The sequence below is a fragment of the Cherax quadricarinatus genome, chromosome 23, assembly GCF_038502225.1.
Source record: "Cherax quadricarinatus isolate ZL_2023a chromosome 23, ASM3850222v1, whole genome shotgun sequence".
In the NCBI taxonomy this organism is placed as follows: Eukaryota; Metazoa; Arthropoda; class Malacostraca; order Decapoda; family Parastacidae; genus Cherax; species Cherax quadricarinatus.
In genome coordinates, this window is record NC_091314.1 from 34,596,554 (window position 1) to 34,617,864 (window position 21,311).

A 21,311-nucleotide genomic window follows, 5' to 3' on the forward strand; every position below is an offset into this window, starting at 1 on the left:
TATATATCAATGACCTTGATGAGGGTATTACTAGTGATATGAACAAATTCGCCGATGACACAAAGATAGGATATAGGTAGGATAATTGATTCAAACATAGATGTTAGGGAACTTCAGGAGGATTTAGACAAACTCGATTCTTGGTCAGAAAAGTGGCAGATGCAGTTCAGTGTAGATAAATGCAAGGTTCTGAAGCTTGGGAGTGTCCATAACCCTAGCACTTATAAGTTAACTAATGTAGAGTTTAGCCATACAGATTGCAAAAAGGACTTGGGGGTTATGGTGAGCAGCAACCTTAAACCAAGACAGCAATGCCTAAGCATACGTAATAAGGCAAATAGATTATTGGGATTTATATCAAGAAGTGTAAGCAACAGAAGTTCAGAGGTTATACTGCAGCTTTATACATCATTAGTAAGGCCTCACCTAGATTATGCAGCTCAGTTCTGGTCTCCATATTACAGAATGGATATAAATTCGTTAGAAAACATTCAGCGTAGAATGACTAAATTAATACATATCATTAGAAATCTTCCTTATGAAGAAAGATTGAAGACTCTTAAATTACATTCTCTTGTTAGACGAAGAATGAGGGGAGACATGATCGAAGTGTATAAGTAGAAGATGGGTATTAATAAAGGGGACATTAATAAGGTCTTGACGATGTCTCTCCAAGAGAGAACCCGCAGCAATGGATTTAAATTAGACAAGTTTAGATTTAGAAAGGACATAGGAAAGTATTGGTTTGGAAATAGGGTAGTTGATGAGTGGAACAGTCTACTTATTTGGGTTATTGAGGCTAGGACTTTGGGTAGTTTCAAATTTAGGTTGGATAAATATATGAGTGAGAGGGGTTGGATTTGAGTGGGACTTGCAAGTGAGTGGATAGAGTTATCAGAGCTTATTTCTTGGGTAGCATTGAAAATTGGGTTGGGCAAATGTTTTGTTAGTGGGATGGATGTAAAGGGCCTGCCTAAGATGGGCCAACAGGCCTCCTGCAGTTATCCTCCTTTCTTATGTTCCTATATAAGAAATTGTGCGGATGTTCCTCGGATGCGGATGCGGATATCTGATACATCCCTAGTCCACTCTAATGGAATACATACTACTGAAATAAGAGAGGATTTTCGTTGGTGTCAGCACTGGAAGTAGGTTGAAATTATGCTCAAAGTGGCTTTTTGAAATGTTAAATTTTTGCAAATTTTCCTGAGGATTGGTAAGTTACTTTTTACTGATGATGCTGTGCTTTTGGGAGATTGTAAAGAGAAGTTGCAAAGGTTAGTGGATGAGTTTGGAAAGGTGTGTAAAAGAAGAAAGTTGAAAGTAAACATAGATAAGAGTAAGGTGGAAATATAAACACAAATGCAGTATAATGTGATCCTTTATTGACAACGTTTCACCCACACAGTGGGCTTTTTCAAGTCACACACGGATCCGTGTGTGACTTGAAAAAGCCCACTGTGTGGGTGAAACGTTGTCAATAAAGGATCACATTATACTGCATTTGTGTTTATATTTCCATTGTGTCGGTATTTTATACCATTTATTTCCATAAGAGTAAGGTGATGAGGGTATCAAAAGCATTAGGTAAAAAAACTGGATATGGCATTGGAGGGAGGGAATAAAGAAGTGAATGTGTTCAGGTATTTCGGAGTAGACTTGTCAGTGGATGGGTTTATGAAAAGGGAGGTTAACCATAGAATTGATGAAGGAAAAAAAGCAAGTGGTGCATTGAAGTATCTATGGAGACAGAAAATGTTATCTGTGGAGGCAAAGAAGGAAATGTATGAGAGTATAGTGACACCCACACTCTTATATGGGTGTGAAGCATGGGTTGTAAATGCTGGAGCAAAGAGGAGGCTGGAAGCAGTGTAGATGTAACATTTAATCCTTTCAGGGTTGCCAGGCCCTCTCCAAGACTTGTTCTCAGGGTCGCCAAATTTTCAAAAAAAAAAAAAAAAAAAATTCTTGTGAAAAGATAGAGAATCTTTTCCCGATCATAATGACACCAAAAGTATGAAATTTGATGGAAAACTTACGGAATTATGCTCTCGCAAAGTTAGCGGTCTCGACGATGTTTACGCATCGGCGATTTTGCCCACTTTGAGCCCTATTTTCGGCCAATTCCACTGTACTAGTCGACAAAAGTCATAACTATTTCGCTAGAACTTCATTTTGTCTATCGAATGAGTACAAGAAACCACCCATTTGCCGATTTCAACTATCCAATAAAGTGGTCAGAATTTAGCAGTTTTGCCAATTTCTCACAAGTTTCAAAAGATGCCAATTTCCGAATAGGGTCCAGAATAAACAAGAAAGACATTCCTGGCACTAAAATAACATTTCCTCTGTTCATTAGTCACGTCCCCACACCCCTCTTACATTCTTTTGCTTTCCACTTTGAATTTTTATTCTCACAAAAAATAGAAGATTTACTGTTATGCAGACTACTGCATTAGTGTAGAAATGGTATAAATAATATCAGCGCACTTGTGAAAGAATATAAGACTCACCAGTTGATGTGTATTGGACGCGTAGCATGATTCGTTTACTTTTGAACTTTGGTAAAAATTGAACATTTCTGCTAATTTGAGCTCAATTTCAAGGTACTTTTCATTGTAAAACCAGTCAAAATCATCTCAATTTCTGTAATATGTCTTCCATTCTATAAAATGAGACCAGGAAAACTAGAATACAACAATAAATACCATGCGAAAATACAGTGCAAAGTCGCTGTTTTAGTCCAAAAACACGGTCAAAGTGTTTTTTTTTTCTCATTATGCACTTTGTGCTGCAGGATTTTTTTTTATACTGAGCACACTGACCACATAGACCCATTTTTTCATATGTAGGCCTACCAGATTTCTCTCACTAGATTTGAGGGTGCTAGAATTTAGGCATACTTGTACGTCAAAAACCCTGGTGCGTAAGCCGTACTAGTTCGTCCGAAACCCTGAAAGGGTTAAGGGCAGTGTGTGGTGTAAATATTATGCAGAGAATTCAAAGTGTGGAAATTAGGAGGAGGTGTGGATTTACTAAAAGTACACCTACCATCCGACTTACGACCTGCTAGACTTACGACTACTCGACTTATGACCGTGTTTTTTTATGCCAAATTTCTGGGAAATAAATAACTATTTGTGTTGTGCACAGTGTTTATCCTAAACCTTACAGTATAAAATACAGTACTAACAGCATAAAAAGTAAAGTAAAACATGAAATACCAAAATAAAACACACATAATTGGCAGATGTGTCTGCGCACATCTACCAATTGTGTGTAAATCAGTATGACATTCTTATTCCCGTTAAATCACATTAAATATACAGTGGACCCCCGCATAACGATATTAATCCGTTCATGAGAGCTCATTTTTATGTGAAATTATCGTTATGCGAATGAATTTTCCCCATAAGAAATAATGGAAATCAAATTAATCCGTGCAAGACACCCAAAAGTATGAAAAAAAAAATTTTACCACATGAAATATACATTTTCCCACACACAAAGAGAAGGATACATGCACAATAGTAGAGTAGTACATGCACAGTATATATTGTGCATGTACTAGTCTACTAAATGAAGAATAAATGACACTTACCTTTATTGAAGATGCAGCAATGACTGATGAGACACTGTGTCCTGGGAGTGCCTTTTCCTCCTGAGTACTGTAGGTCCTGTTTGGCATTTTCTTCCAGAACAGGCCTTGTCACACTGTGTATGCCACTACGATTCTTAAATCTCTCAAACCAACCTTTGCTGGCTTTAAATTCACCAATATGAGCACTAGTTCCAGGCATTTTTCCCTGTTCACCTGGGTGTTAGTCGACTGGTGTGGGTTGCATCCTGGGAGACAAGATTAAGGACCCCAATGGAAATAAGTTAGAGTCCTCGATGATGCACTGACTTTCTTGGGTTATCCTGGGTGGCTAACCCTCTGGGGTTAATTGTTTCTCGGTAATTGTTTCACGTTAAGCCACACCAACAACACTCTCTCCACATCTTCGAGTAATACAGCTGACGGTGGTGCAGCAACAACAGCTGTGGTGCAGCTGACCATGGTGCAGCAGCAGCTGGGTGCAGCAGCAGCTGGGTGCAGCAGCAGCTGGGTGCAGCAGCAGCTGGGTGCAGCAACAGCTGACCATGGTGCAGCTGCAGCTGTGGTGCAGCAGCAGCTGTGGTGCAGCAACAGCTGTGGTGCAGCAACAGCTGACTGGTCCAATTTATCAGCTGACTATGGTGCAGCAGCAGCTGGCTGTGGTACGATAGTATTTATCACCCTTTTTACCACAGGGTTCGCACTAGAAGCTATCTTTGGGCCCATGGTGGCTTATTTAGCAGTTACAAGCACTATGAATGATGGAATAATACAAAATGTATCGAATGTATGCATGCAACCGGCCACCCTGGCTTGTAAACAATGACGGCAAGGCAGGCGCTCAGGCTGGACGGACAGGTTCGGGACGAGTCATGTTCAGAAACAGCTGATGGTGCAACAGCAGCTGACTGATCCAGCAACAGCTGACTGATCCAGCAACAGCTGACTGATCCAGCAACAGCTGACTGGTCCAGCAACAGCTGACTGGTCCAGCAACAGCTGACTGATCCAGCAACAGCTGACTGATCCAGCAACAGCTGACTGGTCCAGCAACAGTTGACTGATCCAGCAACAGCTGACTGGTCCAGCAACAGCTGACTGATCCAGCAACAGCTGATTGGTCCAGCAACAGCTGATCGTGGTGCAGCAGCAGCTGACTGATCCAGCAGCAGCTGACTGGTCCAGCAACAGCTGATCGTGGTGCAGCAGCAGCTGACTGGTCCAGCAACAGCTGATTGTGGTGCAGCAGCTGACTGGTCCAGCAGCAGCTGACTGGTCCAGCAACAGCTGATCGTGGTGCAGCAGCAGCTGACTGGTCCAGCAACAGCTGATCGTGGTGCAGCAGCAGCTGACTGGTCCAGCAACAGCTGATCGTGGTGCAGCAGCAGCTGACTGGTCCAGCAACAGCTGATCGTGGTGCAGCAGCAGCTGACTGGTCCAGCAACAGCTGATCGTGGTGCAGCAGCAGCTGACTGGTCCAGCAACAGCTGATCGTGGTACAGCAGCAGCTGACTGGTCCAGCAACAGCTGATCGTGGTGCAGCAGCAGCTGACTGGTCCAGCAACAGCTGATCGTGGTGCAGCAGCAGCTGACTGGTCCAGCAGCAGCTGAACGATCCAGCAACAGCTGATCGTGGTGCAGCAACAGCTGATCGTGGTGCAGCAGCAGCTGACTGGTCCAGCAACAGCTGATCGTGGTACAGCAGCAGCTGACTGGTCCAGCAACAGCTGATCGTGGTGCAGCAGCAGCTGACTGGTCCAGCAACAGCTGATCGTGGTGCAGCAGCAGCTGACTGGTCCAGCAGCAGCTGAACGATCCAGCAACAGCTGATCGTGGTGCAGCAACAGCTGATCGTGGTGCAGCAGCAGCTGACTGGTCCAGCAACAGCTGATCGTGGTACAGCAGCAGCTGACTGGTCCAGCAACAGCTGATCGTGGTGCAGCAGCAGCTGACTGGTCCAGCAACAGCTGATCGTGGTGCAGCAGCAGCTGACTGGTCCAGCAGCAGCTGAACGATCCAGCAACAGCTGATCGTGGTGCAACAGCAGCTGACTGGTCCAGCAACAGCTGATCGTGGTGCAGCAGCAGCTGACTGGTCCAGCAGCAGCTGAACGATCCAGCAACAGCTGATCGTGGTGCAACAGCAGCTGACTGGTCCAGCAACAGCTGATCGTGGTGCAGCAGCAGCTGACTGGTCCAGCAACAGCTGAACGTGGTGCAGCAGCAGCTGACTGGTCCAGCAACAGCTGAACGTGGTGCAGCAGCAGCTGACTGGTCCAGCAACAGCTGATCGTGGTGCAGCAGCAGCTGACTGGTCCAGCAACAGCTGATCGTGGTGCAGCAGCAGCTGACTGGTCCAGCAACAGCTGATCGTGGTGCAGCAGCAGCTGACTGGTCCAGCAACAGCTGATCGTGGTGCAGCAGCAGCTGACTGGTCCAGCAACAGCTGATCGTGGTGCAGCAGCAGCTGACTGGTCCAGCAACAGCTGATCGTGGTGCAGCAGCAGCTGACTGGTCCAGCAACAGCTGATCGTGGTGCAGCAGCAGCTGAATGATCCAGCAACAGCTGAATGATCCAGCAACAGCTGACTGGTTCAGCAACAGCTGATCGTGGTGCAGCAACAGCTGATCGTGGTGCAGCAACAGCTGATCGTGGTGCAGCAGCAGCTGACTGATTCAGCAACTGCTGACTGGTCCAACAACAGCTGATCGTGGTGCAGCAGCAGCTGACTAGTCCAGCAACAGCTGATCGTGGTGCAGCAGCAGCTGACTGATCCAGCAGCAGCTGACTGATCCAGCAACAGCTGACTGGTCCAGCAACAGCTGATCGAGGTGCAACAGCAGCTGACTGTGGTATGATAGTATTTCTCACCCTTTTTACCACTGGGTTAGCACTAGAGGCTTTCTTGGGGCCCATGGTCACTTATTTTGCAGATGAAATCACCAAAAACGCTGTAATAATACGAAATGTTCCGATTGTATGCTTGGATGTTACCGCAGAGGCTGGCTTGTAAACAATGCCACCGGCGGAACATGTGAAGCTGGCTCAGGCCGCACATTAGAAGCGTCTCGGACGAATAGCGTTGAGCGAGTTTTTTAGCGGTATGTGAGGCAAAATTTTAGTGATAAAATGTATCGATATGCGGATTTAACGTTATGTGATGCCAACGGTATGCGAGGGTGCACTGTATACGAGTTTACCTCAGTGTAGTTTGTGTGCAACAATATCAAGTTTATTAAACTTGAATAAAGTCATTACAAAAATGTTTTGTTGATATTCAGTAGTAAAGTTCGACTTGCGACCATTTTGACTTACGACCGGTTTCTCGGAACCGAACTCGGTCGTAAGTCGGATGGTAGGTGTATTATTCAGAGGGTGGAAGGGGGGTTGTTGAGGTGGTTTGGTCATATAGAGAGGGTGGAGCAAAATAGGATGACTTGGAGGGTGTATAAATCTGTAGTGGAGGGAAGGAAGGGTAGGGGCCATCATAGGAAAGTATGGAGGGAGGGGGTAAAAGAGCTTTTATGTGCAAGGGACTTGGACATGCAGCAGACACATGTGAGTGTGTTAGATAGGAGTGAATGGAGACAAATGGTTTTTGGGACCTGACAAGCTGTTAGGGTGTGAGCAGGGTAATATTTTATGAAAGGATTCATGGAAACTGGTTAGCTGGACTTGAGTCCTGGAGGTGGTAAGTACAATGCCTGCACTTTAAAGAATATTGGCTGTCTGGAGTGACATAAAATGTCATATCAGAGCATCTCTGCAAAGACAGTGATTCAGTGTGAATTTTGGTGAAGTGTTTCTTTTTTTGGGTCACCCTGCCTCAATGGGAGATGACCAATGTGTTGGAAATAATAATAATACAAGTAATAACTACATTGCTATGTTTGTGTTCACATGATTAGAACTTAGGATATATGCAGTACAGTGGACCCCCGCATAACGTTGGCATCGCATAGCGTTAAATCCTCATAGCGATACATTTTATCGCTAAAATTTTGCCTCGCATAGCGCTAAAAAATTCGCTCAACGCGATTCGTCCGAGACATGTCCATGTGGCCTGAGCCAGCCAGTGCCACTGTTTACAAGCCAGCCTCCGCAGTAACATTCAAGCATACAATCGGAACATTTCGTATTATTACAGCCTTTTTATAGTGATTTCACCTGAAAAGTAAGTGACCATGGGCCCCAAGAAAGCTTCTAGTGCCAACCCTACAGGAATAAGGGTGAGAATTACTATGGAGATGAAGAAAGAGATCATTGCTAAGTATGAAAGTGGAGTGTGTGTCTCCGAGCTGGCCAGGTTGTATAGTAAACCCCAATCAACCATCGCTACTATTGTGTCCAAGAGAATGGCAATCAAGGAAGCTGTTCTTGCCAAAGGTTTAACTGTGCTTTTGAAACAGAGATCGCAAGTGATAGAAGATGTTGAGAGACTGTTATTGGTGTGGATAAATGAAAAACAGATAGCAGGCGATAGCATCTCTCAAGTGATCATAAGTGAAAAGGCTAGGAAGTTGCACGAGGATTTAATTAGAAAAATGCCTGCAACTAGTTGTGAGGCGAGTGAATTTAAGGCCAGCAAAGGTTGGTTTGAGAGATTTAAGAGGTGTAGTGGCATACATAGTGTGATAAGGCATGTTGAGGCTGCCAGTTCGGACCAAAAAGCAGCTGAAAAATATGTGCATGAATTCAAGGAGTACATAGACAGTGAAGGACTGAAACCTGAACAAGTGTTTAATTGTGACAAAACAGGCCTGTTTTGGAAGAAAATGCCAAGCAGGACCTACATTACTGAGGAGGAAAAGGCACTCCCAGGACATAAGCCTATGAAAGACAGGCTTACTCGTCTCATGTGTGCCAATGCTAGTGGTGATTGCAAAGTGAAGCCTTTATTAGAGTATCACTCTGAAACTCCCAGAGCGTTCAGGCAAAAGAATATCCTCAAGGCTAATTTGTGTGTGCTGTGGAGGGCAAACAATAAGGCATGGGTCACTAGGGACTTTTTCTATGACTGGTTACACGAAGCATTTGCCCCCACTGTGAAAAATTACCTAACTGAAAAGAAATTAGACCTTAAGTGCCTCCTGGTGTTAGACAATGCCCCTGGTCATCCTACAGATTTGGCAGAGCGACTTTGTGGGGACATGAGCTTCATTAAGGTGAAGTTTTTGCCTCCTAATACCACTCCTCTCTTGCAGCCCATGGACCAGCAGGTTATTGCAAACTTCAAAAAACTGTACACAAAAGCTCTGTTTGAAAGGTGCTTTGTAGTGACCTCAGAAACTCAATTGACTAAGAGAGTTTTGGAGAGATCACTTTAATATCCTCAATTGTGTAAACCTTATAGGTAAGGCTTGGGAGGGAGTGACTAAGAGGACCTTGAACTCTGCTTGGAAGAAACTGTGGCCAGAATGTGTAGACCAAAGGGATTTTGAAGGATTTGAGGCTAGCCCTGAGAGGAGTATGCCAGTTGAGGAATCAATTGTGGCATTGGGGAAGTCCTTGGGGTTGGAGGTTAGTGGGGAGGATGTGGAAGAGTTGGTGGAGGAGGACAATGAAGAACTAACCACTGATGAGCTGCTAGATCAACTTCAACAGCAAGAGGCCAGACCTGAGGAAATTGCTTCGGAGGAGGGGAGAGAGAAATTGAAGAAGTTGCCTACTTCAAAGATTAAGGAAATCTGTGCAAAGTGGCTTGAAGTGCAAACCTTCATGGATGAAAATCACCCTCAGACAGCTATTGCAAGCCGTGCGGGTGACTATTACACTGACACTGTTGTGAAACACTTTAGGAAAGTCATAAAGGAATGAGAGATACAGGCCACTATGGACAGATATGTTGTGCGACAGAAGTCCAGTGACTCTGAAGCTGGTCCTAGTGGCATTAAAAGAAGGGAAGCAACCCTGGAAAAGGACTTGACACCTCAAGTCCTAATGGAAGGGGATTCCCCTTCTAAACACTAAAACCATCCAGTCTCCCCTCCTCCCATCCCATCAATCATCACCACATCTTCAGTAAAGGTAAGTGTCATGTAACTGTGCATGTTTTCTTAAGTTTGTGTATATTAAAATTAATATTTCATGTGGTAAAATTTTTTTTTTCATACTTTTGGGTGTCTTGCACGGATTAATTTGATTTCCATTATTTCTTATGGGGAAAATTAATTCTCATGTCGATAATTTCACATAATATTGAGCTCTCAGGAACGGATTAATAGCATCATGTGGGGGTCCACTGTATTTCTATAAATCCATTTTATCCAAAGCAGGTATTGTAAACTAATACATAGTTTTTCACTAGATTGATGATGATGGTGTTTTGGATATGTACGAGGCTTGGGAAGATCCACTAGATTATCCGGAAACACTTATTCCAATAGAGAAAGCTGATGCTCACTTTCTCTTCCTTGTCGGATGCGAGGACAGGAATGGGAAAAGTGAAACTTATGCTGATCAAGCCACTGAACGTCTCAGAAAAGCAGGCCGTAAGAATTATGAGGTGAGTGATCTGCTGCTTTCAATGATAGCTTATGTTGCATGCAAAAAGCATGTTAACCCTTTCAGGGTCGAGAGGCCCTCTCCTAAACTCGTTCTCAGGGTTGAAAATTTTTCGGAAAAAAAAAAAAAAATTTTTTTCTTATGGAATGATAGAGAATCTTTTCCCAATCATAACGACACCAAAAGTATGAAATTTGACAAAACTTACGGAATTATTTATTTATTTATTTATTTATTTAGTAATTTAAGCATACATACAGAGGTACAAAAAATACAGGTAAGAGCAGCATGCCAAAGCCACTTGTATGCATAGCATTATGGGCTGGCTTAAAATTAACTTAAGATTAACTAAGCAATGATGAAATCAGTGATAAAACATTATTGTAAACAGATAACTATAAAGCACAAATGAGTATTACAAAGACAGGTCATATGGTTGCATGCATTGCTGAACATTCAGTCGAATGGAGTATTCTGTTAGGTAGTGTATTTAAAAAAATAATAAAGTTAGATTGGGTCCTAGGTTTAACATTTGTGTGATATAATTGTGAGTAACATATAGGATATACAATTTATAAGGTTCAGTTATTCAGTATTTATAGCGGTCTTGACGATGTTTACGCATCGGCGATTTCGCCCAATTTGAGTCGTATTTTCGGCCAATTCCAGTGTACTAGTCAACAAAAATCATATTTATTTTGCTAGAACACCACTTTTTTCTATCGAATGAGTACAAGAAACCACCCATTTACCAATTTCAACTATCCAATAAAGTGGTCAGAAATTGTCAAGTTTGCCAATTTCACACAAATTTCAGAAGATGCCAATTTCCAAATAGGGTCCAGAATAAACAAGGCAGACATTCTTGACACTAAAATAACAAGTTCTCTATTCGTTAGTCATGTCCCCAGGCCCCTTTTACATTTCTATTGCTTTCCACATTGAATTTTTATTCTCAAAAAAAAATAAAAGATTTACTGTTATGCAGAATACTGCATTAGTGTAGAAATGGTATAAATAATATCAGCGCACTTGTGAAAGAATATTAGACTCACCAGTTGACGTGTCTGGGATGCTTGGCATGATTTGTTTACTTTTGAACTTTGGTAAAAATCGAACATTTCTGCTACTTTGAGCTCAATTTCAAGGTACTTTTCATTTTGAAATCAATCAAAATCATCTCAATTTCTGTAATATGTCTTCCATTCTATAAAATGAGACCAGAAAACTAGAATACAGTGGACCCACGACCAGCGATGGCATCGATTAACAATAAATCAGACTAGCGATACATTTTAACGCAAAAATTTTGCCTCAACTAGCACTTAAAAACCCGACCAGCGCTATTCGTTCCATACCATACGCGTCCACTTTTGCCTGAGCGCGCCTCACTTGTCCCTTGGGTGCCAGTGTTTACAAGCCAGCCAGCCACTGCGGTCACTTCCAAACATACAACAACTGGAACATTTCATATTATCACAGCCTTTGTAGTGATTGCACCTGCAAAATAAGTCACCATGGGCCCCAAGAAAGCTTCTAGTGCCAACCCTACAGCAAAAAGGGTGAGAATTACTATGGAGATGAAGAAAGAGATCATTGCTAAGTATGAAAGTGGAGTGCGTGTCTCTGAGCTGGTCAGGTTGTATAATAAACCCCAATCAACCATCGCTACTATTGTGGGCAAGAAAACGGCAATCAAGGAAGCTGTTCTTGCCAAAGGTGCAACTATGTTTACGAAACCGAGATCGCAAGTGATAGAAGATGTTGAAAGACTGTTATTGGTGGGTGTAAACGAGACAGATAGCAGGAGACAGCATCTCTCAAGCGATCATATGTGAAAAGGCTAGGAAGTTGCATGAGGATTTAATTAAAAAAATGCCAGCAACTAGTGATGTGAGTGAATTTAAGGCCAGCAAAGGTTGGTTTGAGAGATTTAAGAAGTGTAGTGGCATTCATGGTGTGATAAGGCATGTTGAGGCTGCCAGTTCAGACCACAAAGTGGCTGAAAAATATGTGCAGGAATTCAAGGAGTACATAGACAGTGAAGGACTGAAACCTGAACAAGTGTTTAATTGTGACGAAACAGGCCTGTTTTGGAAGAAAATGCCAAGCAGGACGTACATTACTCAGGAGGAAAAGGCACTCCCAGGACATAAGCTTATGAAAGACAGGCTTACTCTGTTGATGTGTGCCAATGCTAGTGGTGATTGCAAAGTGAAGCCTTTATTGGTGTATCACTCCGAAACTCCCAGAGTGTTCAAGAAAAACAATGTCCTCAAGGCTAATTTGTGTGTGCTGTGGAGGGCAAACAGTAAGGCATGGGTCACTAGGGACTTTTTCTATGACTGGTTACACCATGCATTTGCCCCCAAAGTGAAAAATTACCTAATTGAAAAGAAATTAGACCTTAAGTGCCTCCTGGTATTAGACAATGCTCCTGGTCATCCTTCAGACTTGGCAGAGCGACTTTCTAGGGACATGAGCTTCATTAAGGTGAAGTTTTTGCCTCCTAATACCACTCCTCTCCTGCAGCCCATGGACCAGCAGGTTATTTCCAACTTCAAGAAACTGTACACAAAAGCTATGTTTGAAAGGTGCTTTGTAGTGACCTCAGAAACTCACCTGACTCTAAGAGAGTTTTGGAAAGATCATTTTACCATCCTCAATTGTGTAAACATTATAGGTAAGGCTTGGGAGGAAGTGACTAAGAGGACATTGAACTCTGCTTGGAAAAAACTGTGGCCAGAATGTGTAGACAAAAGGGATTTTGAAGGGTTTGAGGCTAACCCTGAGAATCCTATGCCAGTTGAGGAATCCATTGTGGCATTGGGGAAGTCCTTGGGGTTGGAGGTTAGTGGGGAGGATGTGGAAGAGTTGGTGGTGGAGGACAATGAAGAACTAACCACTGATGAGCTGCTAGATCATCTTGAACAGCAAGAGGGCAGACCTGAGGAAACTGCTTCGGAGGAGGGGAGAGAGAAATTGAAGAAGTTGCCTACTTCAAAGATTAAGGAAATCTGTGCAATGTGGCTGAAAGTGCAAACCTTTATGGATGAAAATCACCCTCACACAGCTATTGCAAGCCATGCGGGTGACTATTACACTGACAATGTTGTGAAACACCTTAGGGAAGTCATAAAGGAACGAGAGGTACAGGCCACTATGGACAGATATGTTGTGCGACAGAAGTCCAGTGACTCTGAAGCTGGTCCTAGTGGCATTAAAAGAAGAAGGGAAGTAACCCCAGAAAAGGACTTGACACCTCAAGTCTTAATGGAAGGGGATTCCCCTTCTAAACACTAAGACTCTCTCCTCCTCCCATCCCATCAATCATCACCAGATCTTCAATGAAGGTAAGTGTCATGTAATTGTGCATGCCTTTTTCAGTTTGTGTGTATTAAAATTAATATTTCATGTGGTAAAATTTTTTTTTTCATACTTTGGGGTGTCTTGCACGGATTAATTTGATTTCCATTATTTCTTATGGGGAAAATTCATTCGCATAACGATAATTTCGCATAACAATGAGCTCTCAGGAACGGATTAATATCGTTATGCGGGGGTCCACTGTATTATGAAATATTTCGCTGGAGCACATGAGGGAACCTTCGCTCACTGGTAAACAATGCCAGACTGCCTGCTGCCCCGGCTCACACCGTGCGTACGCGTCCTGGACGAACTACTACTCGCGAGTCAGCCTGTGAAAAGTGAGCCCATGTTTATACAAAAATATCCCTATGATTTCCGAAATCTATGATTCCCGAGAACTATAAAAAGGGATGGACCACTGTACCAATTCATAAGATGACCCTCACCTCTTTTGATACGCCTATAAATTCCTTTCTTATGCCCTAGTAGATATTTCAGCCTATTATTCATCCATTTTGGGTCATTTCTATTTGATCTAATTTCTTTATACAGGATAAACGTTCTTTGAGCAGCATGTATGGTGTTCAGAAAACTGTCATATTGATAGCTCTCTTCGTTACCCCAGTCAACAGATGATAAGTGTTCTCTAAGCCCATTGTAATCTGCTAAGCGAAAATCTGGGACTGTTACTGAGTTATCCCTACTATCATACTTCCATTCAATGCTAAATGTAATTGATTTGTGGTCTCTAGCACCCGGTTCCTCTGAAACTTCTAAATTATTAACAAGGGATTCATTGTTTGCCAGAACTAAGTCAAGCAGGTTATTTCCCCTTGTAGGCTCTGTCACAAACTGCTTCAAAAAACAATCCAGAACTACTTCTAAGAAGTTGTTTGATTCTAAATTCCCAGTCAAGAAATTGCAATCAATATGACTAAAGTTAAAGTCTCCTAGAATTACTACATTATCGTGTCTTGTGGCCCTAACAATTTCCTCCCATAATAGTCTCCCTTGGTCCCTATCTAAGTTTGGGGGACAGTATATCACACCTAAAATAAATTTTTCATGCCCCTCTGAAAATTCTATCCAAACAGACTCTGTATGTGTTACTTCAGACTTAATACCCGTTTTTATGCAACAGTTCAAGCGATCTCGGACATACAATGCCACCCCACCCCCCTTCCCGATACTTCTATCGACTTGGAACAGTTTAAAACCCTGAATGTGACATTCCGCAGGCATGTCCCGACTTTTTGAATTAGACCACGTCTCAGTTATGGCAAATACATCATTGTTACCTGCACTAGCAACTAATCTCAATTCATCCATCTTATTCCTAGCACTACGGCTATTAGCATAATATACATTGAAAGACTCTCCTTTCCCTTTATCATTCCTGCTCATTTCTGTTTTTCTACTGAACCTGTTACTGTCCTCATCATCTAGTGTCACTGGCTTTTCAATATCTACCTCGTTCTGCTTATTACTAATTCCCCTAGAACTCATAATATTACTAAACTGGGACTTCACTGTTTTCCTGCCAAAACCCATACCACTAACTATTCCTAGTTTAAAGTCCTAACAGCTCCCTCCACTGCAGTTGCCAGTGCCTCAACCCCAGACCTAGATAAGTGAACCCCATCCCTGGCATACATGTCGTTTCTGCCATAGAAGAGGTCCCAGTTGTCAATGAATGTTACCGCATTTTCCTTACAGAATTTGTCCAGCCAGCAATAGACACCAATTGCCCTGGACAACCATTCATTTCCAACTCCTCTCCTTGGCAAAATACCATATATGACAGGGTTCCCACCCTTCCTCCTAATTATTTCTATTGCTGACCTATACCTGCTAATCAGGTCCTCACTCCTACGTCTGCCAGCATCATTGCCTCCAGCACTGAGACAGATAATAGGATTGCTCCCATTACCTCTCATGATGTCATCCAGACGGCTAACAATATCGTCCATCCCAGCCCCAGGAAAGTAAACCCTCTGTCTCCTACTCCTGTCCTTCAAGCAGAACACCCTATCAATGTACCTAACTTTGCTATCCCCAACAACAACAATATTCTTACCTTTCTTGGTGTCATTCTTCGTGATGTTCCCAGTAGTCAGCTCACATTCGTCGGGTAGCACGTAGAAAGCATTAGATGTTTCCACAACAGATTCCACAGCAGTCTCTTTCTTCTTCATCATTTCTACCTTTCCATTCGTCTTCTTGATAGTCAACTTCTTTCCATGCTGTCCAGCCACTGACCAGTTTCCCTTCTTGACCTGAGGACTCAAAACAGGAGGACTACTACGAATCTTCTTGTTTTCCTCGGTCAGTCGCCGAATCTCCATCTTCGCCATCCTCAATTCTTCCTTAAGCTGTTGGTAAAGTTGCTCGATGGAGGGCATCTTGGTTCAATCTGTAGAGTGCACACTCGACACGTCCTCACTGAGCTAGGTAGAGGTCACCTCTGAGCATTATTTCTTATGGGGAAAATTAATTTGGCTAACGATGAGCTCTCAGGAACAGATTAATATCGTTAGGAGAGGGTCCACTGTATATACGGTGGAACCTTGGCTTACAAATGCCCCACCATGCGAATTTTTTCAGGATACGCGCAGTCACTTGATCGATTTTTTGCTTCTGGATACAAACAAAATTTCAGGATGCGAACTACCCCGTCAAGGGAGGTTCCTTGGTGAGGGGCTCTTGATCAAGGGAACTGGATCTGTGCTCCACTTCCCTAAATTAATAATAATAATAATATAATTATTATTATATACATACTAATAATAATACACTGCAGCAGGCCTGTTGGCCCATAGTAGGCAGGTCCTTCACAATCCATCGAACCAACAGAATATTTGCCAAGCCCAATTTTCAATACTACCCAAGCAATAAGCTTTGATAATTCTATTTACTCATGTGCAGGTGCCACTCACATCCAACCCCTCTCACTCATGTATTTATCCAACAAATTTGAAACTACCCAAGCTTTTAGCCTCAATAACCATACTAGGCAGATTGTTCCACTCATCAACATAACAAAGGAGTCTGCCAAGTATGGGCTTGTTGGCCCATACTTGGCAGGTCCTTCACAAATCCAGCCCACTAACAGAATAAATGCTACCCAAGCAATAAGCTTTAATAATCCTATTTAATCACGTGCAAGTCCCACTCAAATCCAACTTCTCTCACTCATGTATTTATCCAACGTAAATCTGAAACTACCCAAGGTTTTAGCTTTGACAGAACCTTGGGTAGCTTTAAAAAGAGATTGGACAAATATATGAGTGGTAGAGGATGAGTATGAGTGGTGTTGTGGGTACATAACAACATTAGAAAGGAGGAACATTCCTAGGAATCCACCTCGATAATAGACTCAAATTTCATACACATATACAACAAATTTCTAAGAAAATCTCCAAGACTGTAGGCATACTATCGAAGATACGGTACTATGTTCCACAGTCAGCCCTCCTGGCCCTTTATCACTCTCTTATTTACCCCTATCTCACCTATGGAATTTGTGCATGGGGCTCAACAACAATTAACCATCTCAGACCACTAATTACCCAACAAAAGGCTGCAGTTAGAATGATAACAAATTCTCACTACAGGCAACACACTCCACCAATATTCAAAACACTCAACCTACTCACCATACAAAACATCCATACTTATTTTTGCACCTATTACATACATAGAACACTTAACTCTGATATTAACCCTCCCCTCAAACATCTCCTTGCCAACCTCAACAGAACACATGACCATAACACAAGGCACAGATCACTCTTTGATGTTCCTCGTGTCCATCTCACGCTATGCATAAAAGGCCCTAAAATCTGGAATTCATTACCTGTAAATATAAAAGAAACACTACCTGTTTATAAATTCAAGTCTCTTCTCAAAGATCACTTACTCACTCAAAACCAAATAAATACTGAATAACTGAACCTTATAAATTGTATATCCTATATGTTACTCACAATTATATCACACAAATGTTAAACCTAGGACCCAATCTAACTATTATTTTTTTAAATACACTACCTAACAGAATACTCCATTCGACTGAATGTACAGCAATGCAAGCAACCATATGACCTGTCTTTGTAATACTCATTTGTGCTTTATAGTTATCTGTTTACATTAATGTTTTATCACTGATTTCATCATTGCTTAGTTAATCTTAAGTTAATTTTAAGCCAGCCCGTAATGCTATGCATATAAGTGGCTTTGGCATGCTGCTCTTACCTGTATTTTTTGTACCTCTGTATGCTTAAATTACTAAATAAGTTACTAAATAAAATTACTAAATGATACTCAGCATGGATTCACTAGGGGCCGTTCCTGCCTAACTAATTTATTGACGTTCTTCAGTAAAGCTTTTGAGGCCGTTGATCATGATAAAGAATTCGATATTGGTTACTTAGATTTTAGTTAGGCTTTTGATAGAGTACCGCACCAGAGACTTAAAAAAAGTTGTAGCTCATGGCGCGTTGTTGTTTATAATATATATCAATGATCTTGATGAGGGTATTACAAGTGATATGAGCAGATTCGCCAATGACACAAAGATAGGTAGGATAATTAATTCAAATGTAGATGTTAGGGAACTTCAGAAGGGTTTAGACAAATTCTATTCTTGGTCAGAAAAGTGGCAGATGCAGTTCAATGTAGATAAATGCATGGTTCTGAAGCTCAGGAGTGTCCATAACCCTAGCACTTATAAGTTAAGTAATGTAGAACTTAGCCATACAGATTGCAAAAAGGACTTGGGGGTTATGGTGAGCAGCAACCTTAACCCTTTCAGGGTCCAAGGCCCAAATCTGGAGTCACGCACCAGTGTCCAAGAATTTTAAAAAAAAAAATTTGTTATTTTTTCTTATGAAATCGTAGAGAATCTTTTTGTGAAGGTAATAAAACAAAAAGTACGAAATTTGGTGGAAAATTGACGAAATTATGCTCTCGCGAATTTTGATGTGTCAGCGATATTTACGAATCGGCGATTTTGCCGACTTTGACTCCCATTTTAGGCCAATTACATTATTCCAATCAACCAAATTCTTAGCTATTTCACTAGTATTACTTCTATTCTATCGATTGAGCACAAGAAATCGCCAAGTCAACTGTTTCAACTACAAAATAAAGTGATCGGAAATTGTTAATTTGGCCAATTTAACACAAAGTTCAAAATATTCCAATTTCAAAATAGGGTCCAGAATGAACAATGTAGGCATTCCTGGCACTAAACTAACATTTCCTCTGTTCATTAGTTATGTTTTGAGGCTTTACAAATAAATTCCATTTTGATTTTTTATTCACATAATGAATTTTTATTCACACCAAAAAATAGAAGATTTACTGTTATGCAATACTGCAATAATTGTATAAATATCATCACCATATTTGTGAATGTATATTAGACCCACCAGCTGACGTGTATTAGACGTGTGAGGTCGTTTGTTTACTCTTGAATATCGGCAAAAATTTAACATTTCTGCTACTTTGAGCTCAGTTTCAAGCCATTTCCAGTGCTAAAACCAATCAAAATCATCTCTATTTCTGTAATATGTCTTCCATTCTATCAAATGAGACCAAGAAATCGCAAATACAACTATAAAAAACATACGAAAAAACACTGCAAAGTTGCTGTTTTAATCGAAAAATCATGATTTCATTTTTTTTCTCTCATTATACACAGTGTGCTGCAGGATCTGTTTTATGTGGTGCACACATACCCCATAGATGTATTCTCTCATATCTAGGCCCAAATGTACCACTCACAGTTTATCAGAGTGAGCTGAGCTCATGGCGTAGATCTACGGTTTGGACCCTGAATGGGTTAAACCAAGAAAGCAATGCCTAAGCATACGTAATAAGGCAAATAGATTATTGGGATTTATATCAAGAAGTGTAAGCAACAGAAATCCAGAGGTTATACTGCAGCTTTATACATCATTAGTAAGGCCACACCTAGATTATGCAGCTCAATTCTGGTCTCCATATTACAGAATGGACATAAATTTGTTAGAAAACATTCAGCGTAGAATGACTAAATTAATACATAGCATTAGAAATCTTCCTTACGAAGAAAGTTTGAAGACTTTTAAATTACATTCACTTGTTAGATGAAGAATGAGGGGAGACATGATCGAAGTGTATAAGTGGAAGTTGGGTATTAATAAAGGGAATATAAATAAAGTCCTGAGGATATCTCTCCAAGAGAGAACCTGCAGTAAGGGATTTAAATTAGATAAGTTTAGATTTAGAAAGGATGTAGGTATGTATTGGTTTGGAAATAGGGTAGTTGATGAGTGGAACAGTCTACCTAGTTGTGTTATTGAGGCTAGGACTTTGGGTAGTTTCAAATTTAGGTTGGATAAATGCATGAGTGAGAGGGGTTGGATTTGAGTTGGACTTGCATATCAGAGCTTATTTCTTGGGTAGCATTGAAAATTGGGTTGGGCAAATGTTTTGTTAGTGGGATGAATTGTAAAGGATCTGCCTAGGCCAACAAGCCTGCTGCAGTGTTCCTCCTTTCTTATGTTCTTATGTTCCACTGTATACATCTTACGAGCCAATGTGTTTGACATATATATACTCAAAAATTCTAGCGGCTTCAAATCAAGCAGGAGACAGCTGCTAGGCCCACATGTGAGAGAATGGGTGTGTGGTCAGTGTGCACAGTATAAAAAAAAATCCTGCAGCACATATTGCATAATGAGAAAAAACTCCAACCGTGTTTTTGGATTAAAACGCCGACTTTGAGGTGTATTTTCGTATAGTATTTATGGTTGTATTCTTGTTTTCTTGGTCTTATTTGATAGAATGAAAAATATATTATAGAAATGGAAGTGATTTTGATTGATTTTACTATGAAAAGGATCTTGAAATGGAGCTCAAAGTGGCAGAAATGTTCGATTTTTGCCGATGTTCAAAAGTAAAAAATGACGTCATTGTCCAATAAATTTCCAACTAGCCATTCTGATATGTTTTCATAAATGGGTTGACATTATTTATACAATTATTATAATATTTCAGTAGTCTGCTTAACAGTTAATCTTCTATTTTTTGTGTGAATAAAACTTCAAAATAGAAAGCAAGACTATTATAATAGAGACCTGGAGATGTGACTGATGAACAGAGAAAATGTTATTTTAGTGTCAGGAATGTCTGCAATGTTCATTCTGGACCCTATTTTGAAATAGATATATTTTTTAATTTGCATGAAATTGGCCAAATTGCCAATTTCTGACCACTTTATTGGGTAGTTGAAATTGGTAAATGGGCGGTTTGTTGTACTCAATAGATAGAACAAATGGAGTTCTAAAGAAATAGCTATGAGTTTGGTGGACTGGAACAATAGGGCTCAAAATGGGCGAAATCATCGATGCTTAAATGTCGCCGAGGTCACTAACTTCGCAAGAGTGTAATTCCATAAGTTTTCCATCAAATTTCATACTTTGAGTGTCATTATCATCGGGAAAAGATTCTGTATCATTTCATAAGAAAAATAATTTTATTTTTTTTTTCAAATATTTTGCGACACCAGGAGACATTTCAGGATTTGGGGTTGCGACACTTGGTTAAACATTTTGAAAAGTCTGTAATTAACAAGTATAAATAATTCATATGGAGTGCTTGGGGTTTGAACCAGTGGTCTAGCCAGCCAGAGATTACTAGCTCATGGTGCAGTGGCTCAAGCAGTGGACTAGCAACCTCAATATAGCTAGACCACAGGTTTAACCCGGGATGTACAACCATCCTGCAAAATAAATGTGACACAAACCTGTAATTGTTTTGCACAATGGTAGGATTGCAGGTGGTTATCTTTCTT

General features: G+C 41.2%; 1 protein-coding gene across 13 annotated transcripts in view; it reads left to right on the forward strand.

The window, feature by feature from the left end:
- LOC128685704 (acyl-coenzyme A thioesterase 1) overlaps positions 1-21,311 on the forward strand; it is a 326,051-nt gene that overhangs the window by 216,809 nt on the left and 87,931 nt on the right. For all 13 annotated transcript variants that reach the window (XM_070088074.1, XM_070088077.1, XM_070088081.1 and 10 more), the window contains one exon: positions 9,906-10,103. In XM_070088074.1, the coding sequence (XP_069944175.1) occupies positions 9,906-10,103 (198 nt within the window). The remainder of the gene's footprint in view (positions 1-9,905; positions 10,104-21,311) is intronic.